General features: G+C 40.8%; 1 protein-coding gene across 1 annotated transcript; it reads left to right on the top strand.

Annotated features, from left to right (window-relative positions):
* Positions 1-1,430: 1,430 nt before the first annotated feature.
* Positions 1,431-4,748, top strand: LOC114852301 (aromatase). Its single transcript, XM_029144622.2, has 9 exons — positions 1,431-1,770; positions 1,885-2,035; positions 2,132-2,286; positions 2,373-2,537; positions 2,648-2,762; positions 2,857-2,968; positions 3,047-3,209; positions 3,309-3,550; positions 3,643-4,748. Exons 1-9 carry the CDS (start codon positions 1,581-1,583, stop codon positions 3,898-3,900), a joined length of 1,551 nt encoding a protein of 516 aa, XP_029000455.1. The 5' UTR covers positions 1,431-1,580; the 3' UTR covers positions 3,901-4,748.
* The last annotated feature ends 3,614 nt before the right edge of the window (positions 4,749-8,362 follow it).

Genomic DNA, 8,362 nt, shown 5'->3' with positions numbered 1-8,362 from the left:
GTGAAGCTCCTCTTGTTGTGTTTTGCAGCTCCCATTGTACTGAGTGAGAAGGAGAAGGTGTCGGCAGTTTTCAAGTCTTTCACAAGTTGGCAAGATGCCTTTAAAGCTAAAAAGAGTTGTGAGAGGTCAAAAGTCATGTGACATGAAACTCAGCATACTGTACCTTTGTTTTGCTGCTGCATGTCTTGTCTGTAATGTTGTAATGAAGACAGTTTTCATTTTTTTTCTCATAACACTGAGACATGGTCTCAACCATTTCTACAGTTTTTCCAATTATTGTGTTTGTTTAGTCCTGCCACACTCCTTACGCTTGTGGTGGACACAAAGATGTGGTAGACCACAACATAACATGCTGAGACAAGGTTACATGAACTTCTGATTTTTGGGAGAAAAGGAGGTCTTGTCTCTGCTTAATCATGCAGAACAATCTATGTCTGAAGTCATGGTACAGAGCATCGTTATCCATGTGGGTTACAGTACAAGTCAGCCGTTTGACCAGGGCCCATTCTTGGACATGCATGTGGGCGGTGAGTGAAATTACACAGTTATACATACGAATGAGTAAACGGAACAAAGAACATCATGTCAGTACTAAAAGACAGAAAAGCATCATTTTACCGTAATTTTATATAAATATAAACAGGCTGTAGGAACCAGATGTTACACTGCATATGAATGAATATAATCAAAAAATTAAAACCAGAAACTACTTTCAAAAGTAATTAATAGTGTATATAGTGTTTTCACTACAGATGATGGTTGATGTCATAGGTACTGTATGAGTCAGAGGTATGGTAACACTGTAGAAAGTTCTATTTATAATTTCTATTCCCTTGAAGAGATACATGAGCCAGGCCAAATGTATGCCACAAAATAAATTGTTAATTGATTTAAAGGTGAAATTATAGACTGTTTCAGGCATCTTCTTTGTCTAAAACAGATCGGACTACAGGTTTTATTAAAGGCATCATGACTCATTTCTGCAGCTTGACTTCAGGTTCACTCCACCACAGCTACAGGCCAGAGAAGGTAAGAGCCCAGACTGAGCTTGTGCACTGATCACAGTCATTAAGGGACAATATGGGTCATATAGATCAGTCACAGTAAATATTAAGATGCTGTTTAATGCAGCAATCAGCTCTGCTTCTCCATCTGCTGGTTGTCTAGTCGGCATTCAGAATCAAAGGTGAACAGGTTTCTTACAATTTTTATAGAAAGAAGGTTTGGTTACTCCTTTGTAGGATTTCCAACCAAATTATTTTTCATTCCTACATGTACTCGCTTCTCTTCAGGAAATGTCAAATAATGTACACCTCTATAAAAGAAGCCTGCACCATCGCTACAACTTCACAACTAAACCATGGCATGTATCCCTGGGCACATTCCCTCAAGGGCGCAGGCACAAATCCACCATCCCAAGGTCACTAGTGTGTTGTTTACTTTTTTCCTCATGTGTTGTGGCTTTTGCATTACCCTGACCTGGCATGTTACCAGCTCTGGCTGCCTATAAAGAGAAAGCCCAGACTATTGACGCAGCTTTCATCCAGCATTCTGGTGCATCCAGTGCAGTTTAGCCTCCTATGGAGCTGATGTCTGCTTGCGAATGGGCAATGACTCCTGTAAGACTAGACGCCATAGCTGAACTGGTCACTGCGCCCCTAAATGCCACGGTAGTGGAATCACTGGTCTGCTCCATGGCAACAAGAACTCTGATACTACTTGTGTGTGTGCTGCTGGTCACCTGGAGCTGCAAGAAGAAAAACGTACCAGGTAGGTTCAGAGGTCACATACCAGCTTAAAGCTCTCGCATTAAATTTGTAAACTTTAAGTAAATTGTGGAATCTGATATAAGCGGAAATACACAAGCTGTCATCTCCAAAAAAGGTCCTTCCTTCTGCCTGGGCTTGGGGCCACTCATGTCATATGTGAGATTCATGTGGACCGGCATTGGCACAGCTAGCAACTACTACAACAAGAAGTATGGAGACATTGCCAGAGTATGGATCAATGGAGAGGTGACGCTTGTAATCAGCAGGTTAGCTGTCTCTGTTAATAATAATGAATAAAGCTAATAATCAGATGGTGGTGATCAGACATTAACGGCTTTTGACGCCTTTTGCTTTATTATAAGATCTTCAGCAATCCACCATGTGCTCAAAAGCAGAAACTACACTTCACGCTTTGGGAGCAAACAGGGACTCAAGTGCCTTGGCATGAATGAGAGAGGCATTATATTTAACAACAATGTAGATCTGTGGAGGAAGATACGCACCTATTTCACCAAAGGTAATATTTTAGTGTATTAAAGCTGCACAAAAATGTTCAGAGGGTCTGACTAAGCTCAACTAACAACATTTGACATCTTCCACCAGCACTGACAGGTCCAGGATTGCAACAGACACTGGACGTGTGTGTTTCCTCAACGCAGAATCACCTTGACGCTCTGGACAATCTGAACTTTGTGGATGTTCTCAAATTGCTGCGTTGCACTGTTGTCGACATCTCCAACAGGCTCTTCCTGGATGTTCCCATTAATGGTAAGCGGGCTTATTTAAATATTTCATGAAATGTGAACAAGACAAATGGTTTTATTTAGATTTCAGTAGCTTGAGTTAGTGAAGAGAGTTCTTGATGCATTTATGTGCAGAGAAGGAGTTGCTAGTGAAGATTCATAAGTACTTTGAGACATGGCAGAATGTGCTGATCAAACCCGACATTTACTTCAAGTTAGACTGGATTCACCAGAGGCTTCAAACAACTGCGTGAGTCCCTCATATAATCATATAGCTCCTAATAAAGCTCACCTTTGCATTTTATTTAACATAAACTGTGAGCTGTGTATTTGTTATTCTACAGCCGAGAGCTGCAGGACGCCATAGACGACTTGGTAGAGCTGAAGAGGAGAGACGTCAAGCAGGCAGATAAACTGGACCACATCAACTTCACAGCAGAACTCATATTTGCACAGGTGAGTCTGAGAATTCAACCTTTGCCATTTCTGTCTACGAATGCTCAGAATTATTTATACATTTTGAATTTTTTACAGGATCATGGTGAGTTGTCTGCAGAGGATGTCAGGCAGTGCGTGTTGGAGATGGTCATAGCCGCACCGGACACTCTATCCATCAGCCTCTTCTTCATGTTGCTGCTTCTCAAACAGTACCCAGATGTGGAGCTGCAACTGCTTCAGGAGATAGACACTGTTGTTGGTGCGGAGCATGGCGCTAATGAAACCTACCACAGATTCATCAACTGCCTGTTGTGTTTGATTACATTACCTGTGTTTGTGCCTCTGTGTCTCGTCACAGGCAAGAACCAGCTTCAGAACAGAGATCTTCAGAAGCTGCAGACGCTGGAGTGCTTCATCAACGAGTGCCTACGCTTCCACCCTGTGGTGGACTTCACCATGCGTCGAGCCCTGTCTGATGACGTTATTGAAGACTACAAAGTGCCAAAGGGCACAAACATCATCCTCAACACAGGGCGCATGCACCGCACTGAGTTTTTCCTCAAACCAAGTGAATTCAGTCTGGAAAACTTTGAAAAAAATGTGAGTACATTTAAACATGTTCTTTTAGATATCTCCAAATACATCAGTAACACAAAATCATCCACTTAGTCTTCTCTTCTGTATTCCATCAGGCCCCTCGTCGCTACTTTCAACCTTTTGGATCAGGCCCTCGATCTTGCGTTGGCAAGCACATTGCCATGGTGATGATGAAATCCATCCTGGTGACACTGCTCTCCCAGTACTCTGTGTGCTTCCACATGGGCTTGACCCTGGACTGCCTCCCACAGACCAACAACCTCTCCCAGCAGCCTGTGGAGCATCGACAGGAGGCTGAAAATCTCAGCATGAGACTGTTGCCCAGAAAGAGGGGTAGCTGGCAAACACTCTGAGATGCTGCCCTGCTGATTTTCTACATTTATACATACTATCTTTGTATGTATAAACTATAGTATAAACTATACTATTATATTATATACATTATATATGCAGTACACTACATAACATGCAGTATATATACAGTATTTTCTCTCTCTCTCTCTCTTTCTCTCTCTCTCTCTCTCTGTATATATATACAGATATGAGATCTGTGCGTGTGTGTAAATCAATCTGTGCGTGTGTAACCAGATTTACACACAGTATATATAGTTTCTACACAACAGTTTAAAAGTTTGGGGTCACCCAGACAATTTGTTGTAAAATTAATGGAAAATATAGTCTCATTGAAAAGGTTAAAAATAATGATTTGTATTTGAAATAATATTTTTTTTTAATCCTCAAACTTTGCTCTCGTCAAAGAATCCTCCATTTGCAGTAATTACAGCATTGCAGACCTTTGGCATCTGTATGTTAATTTGTTGAGGTAATCTTGTAATCTGGGTTTCTGATGCAATAAGTAGACACATTGTACCATTACTACACTGCAGTCACAGTTGCTGGAAATGTGCTTCTATACACCTAAGTAAATATTGCAGCAAAAATCAGACATTTGCAGCTAGAATAGTCATTTACCACATTCATAAACAGTGTATTTCTGAATCGTTCATTGCAAAACAAGTGCCTTCCTGTCAAAAATAAGGACATATCTAAGTGACCCGAAACTTTTGAATGGTAGTGTATATCTTTATTATTATATTCTATTACTGTACAAAGGTCTGTTTTATATTGTTGTTTTGTATTACATGTGTCTTTTGTATTACAAATGTCTATGAGAACTAACTAAAATATAAATTATTGTAATGTTATTCCGCGTTTTTGTAATAAAAACAATCTTATAAAAACACATCTATCAAAATGTTAACTATAACAATGAAAACATTTTTTCAGAATAGTTTCTAAATATTAGAGTGGTAGAGTAGGACACATAATAAGTGCAACCTTTTGTTATGTTGTATGTACATGTACTAGTCAAAAGAGGGCACTGCAACACACAATGAACCACAGCCCATAGTACAGCAGGCAGAACCTTCATTATGCTGCTCTGTCTCTAAGCAAACATGCTAATACATTTTACAAACAAATGCTTTACTTTGGGTTGCTTTCACAAACTATAGGTGCGGAGGTGGTGTTTTAGAAGCGAAGTTCCTCCGGTGATGGCAACCATCAGCAGTCAAACAGCAGAGTGGCATGAAAATCAAATCTAAATTTCAATTTCACTGACGCACGACCAATTGGGAACTGTGTTTGCTGTTTGGAGTGTGATGGTGAGAGTCTACCAGGAAAGAGAAACACAACCCATTTGTGGGTTGATCAATATCTGTCACTTTACCACATCAGCAACAAGTGTGTGTGTGTGTGTGTGTGTGTGTGTGTGTGTGTGTGTGTGTGTGTGTGTGTGTGTGTGTGTGTGTGTGTGTGTGTGTGTGTGTGTGTGTGTGTGTGTGTATCAGAGGCTTTTACTCGCAGGTGCTTTGGGATATAATGAATGACTCAGTATATTGTCATTAACCTCAGCTCCACTGCTATCATCTGGATGGAAACCATCTCAGGTCAACAGCACACAGGGCTCTGCAGTAGCTCTGACTCCACCTTGACAGATACATTTTGCAGCTTAATGCCCTTAATGCCACTAATGAGGGTTAATAGAGAATCAGTTACTTAAAATGTATGTAAACAGACAAAGACAGACAGAATAACATCTGAATGTACACTCTGAGGGACTTGATTCATCTGGGCCCAAATTGTGGGACATGAAGAATCTGCTGGATACGTCATACGTCCTCTCGTTTGGTTCTGGGGTCAGGGACTTGTGTTTGGTAGCAGTGTAGGAATTATTGTAATGGGTAATTTAGGTTTAAAGTGTATCATATAGAGTTTTTAGATTCTTTTTTTTTAGATTAGTTAGATTTGTGCGTGCGTAAACCGATCTGTGCGTGCGTAACCAGATTTGTACCTGTAGACTTAGTGGGGCTATACCATGCTTACACTTATAATTTGGGGCGTTAAAATTACGCTCAAATAGTGGCTAAATTTACAAGTAAAACAACGTGACCTTAATTTGCCTCCACACTGATTGGCTAATGAACAAGGAAGCTGTTGCAGGCCTTTGATGTGGCACAGCAGATCCTGAAAGCGCCACAAGCAGCAACAAGCTATTCCACTGACCGATGACTTTAATTATATTTAACGATCAGACAGACATGACGGCACATATTTATGTGTATAAAGTGTGACGTGATTTGCGGACGTGATGCAGTTGCGCGAACATTAACCTACTAATGTAGCATGTTAGCCAACAGGCTATTAGCAATGTCTTGAGAGATTCTGCTGCAACACTGGGCGTTTGTCTCCTTGTAGGCGGTGTTGATCAGCGAGAAGCAACGTGATTCTGCACTGAAATCCAAGCCTGTCTAACAACTGCATTACATATCAGGCTGTTTAAAAGAATTGTTAAAGTAAACGTGTTTATTGTGGTCTGATAAACGACCACACAGAGTCACAACGGCATCATTACTAGAACATACCCATCTTAACTCCAGCTGCATCATAACATAGCATGGCATTGCTAATAGTCTGTCGGCTAACATGCTACATTAGCGTATGTTTTACGTTTGCGCAACTGCATCAGCTCAGCAAATCACGAGAGTAATATCACACTTCATACACATGAATATGAGCCGTCATGTCTGCCTGATCGTTAAATATAATTAAAGTCATCAGTCAGTGGACTAGCTTGTTGCTGCTTGTGGCGCTTTCAGGATGTGCTGTGCCACGTCAAACGACTGCGACAGCTTCCTTGTTCATTAGCCAATCAGAGTGTGGAGGCAAATTAAGGTCACGTTATTTTACTTGTAAATTTAGCCAAGATTTGTGCGTATTTTTGACGCTCCAAATTATAAGTCTAAGCATGTTATAGCCCCACTAAGTCTACAAGTACGAATCTGGTTACAACCTCACAGATCGGTTTCGCAGGCACAGATTATGCACACACAAATCTAATCTGACTGAATTTGACTCCATAGTATGAGCTATACAGTATTTGTATGCCTTTAGCCAAAATGTTGCCTTGTCGTGTGTTGTTTCAGTTAAATGTTCATACTCTAAATAATAATGCATTTCTTAGTCCCCAGTTCTACCCTTAAGCATCATCTTCCTATAATTACCTCATAAACAGACAATGAAAGTTGTTTATGAACATGAGTGTTTGCGTCTTAGGTCTGAATTTGGTCCTGTACAGTAAACACCGACACACTTGTACACATTAAGTTGTGTTAAAGTTTTGAAATGTCAGTCGCCATATTGTCTCTCCATTTTAGTCCCCTGCTGGATTAATGTTTTATAAAAAAAAGAGAGGCAGCGTTGCCATAGAAACATCTACCAGAAATGGTAAACTGGCAATGTACTCATCTCTTTATGATATTGCTACTTTGTCAATGAGAACTGTGCCCTCTACATTTACAAATAACAATGTTTTCTATGATGCTGAGAATGGTTTCTGAGCCGCAGGGAGTATGTGACTTTATGCACATTGATAATCATGAGAATGCTGGCGAAAATGCTAAATGTAGACCGACTCCCCTGTGAAAGAGGAATGAATTGCTGCCATCAGGCCAGCCGGTATAAAAAAAGCCCACACTGTAAGGCTTTATCTGGATCAAAGGCAAACTCTCACTGTGTGGCTTTTGGGTTTTTATTGCAAGTCACCTCCATTATTCCTCATTGAACATCAGAAGAGACTGGTGGTAATTATCATGACAGATCCTCTGTTTCTTCTTCTGTCATATGCCAGTAAATCATGGTTCCAGATTGTACAGTAGCGGTTAGAGTTTGGTACAGTTTTGGTGCTGTTGTTTCTCTTGTTTGCTTTTGAGACTTCAGTGTGCCAGTGTTCAGTGTCACAACTACCAGACCATGCTGACTAACATTACATTAGTAATAAATTCACAGAGGTATTTATTGCTTGCTGTATAGTGGAGTTGTAACAACATGGACAGACAGACAGACAGACAGACAGACAGACAGACAGACAGACAGACAGACAGACAGACAGACAGACAGACAGACAGACAGACACATTTTGGATCATCCACATACAGTATATTTGTGTTTATTCCTAATGGGCAGGTTTTTACTCACATTCAAATCAACCTTAACTTACACGTAGCTCAGCTCCTCTGGACAATCTTGTTTTTGTCATAGTATAAATAGGCACACAATGCTAAAGACAAGCCTTGGGCAGTGGGCAAGCAGGGTCCAGCCATCTGGTGGCCAGTATCCATGCTGAGCAACAGTCAGATCCACACCTGGGAGATCATATAGCCTACAACTGTTGTCAGACCACCAACTGCAGGCCCACCTGCCCCCTCATTTCTGAATGTGACACAATCACATTGAGGCTTATTAAAAGAAAGCCTC

Source organism: Betta splendens, chromosome 3 (genome assembly GCF_900634795.4).
Source record: "Betta splendens chromosome 3, fBetSpl5.4, whole genome shotgun sequence".
NCBI classification, from domain to species: domain Eukaryota; kingdom Metazoa; phylum Chordata; class Actinopteri; order Anabantiformes; family Osphronemidae; genus Betta; species Betta splendens.
This window is presented reverse-complemented; position numbering and strand designations above follow the sequence as displayed.

Bases quoted from the DNA above. Each gene is read 5' to 3' on its own strand.
- LOC114852301 (XM_029144622.2), top strand. From the start codon at position 1,581: ATGGAGCTGATGTCTGCTTGCGAATGGGCAATGACTCCTGTAAGACTA. The intron at 2,763-2,856 runs GTGAGTCCCTCA...GTTATTCTACAG, and splicing joins CAGAGGCTTCAAACAACTGC to CCGAGAGCTGCAGGACGCCA. The intron at 3,551-3,642 runs GTGAGTACATTT...GTATTCCATCAG, and splicing joins TGGAAAACTTTGAAAAAAAT to GCCCCTCGTCGCTACTTTCA.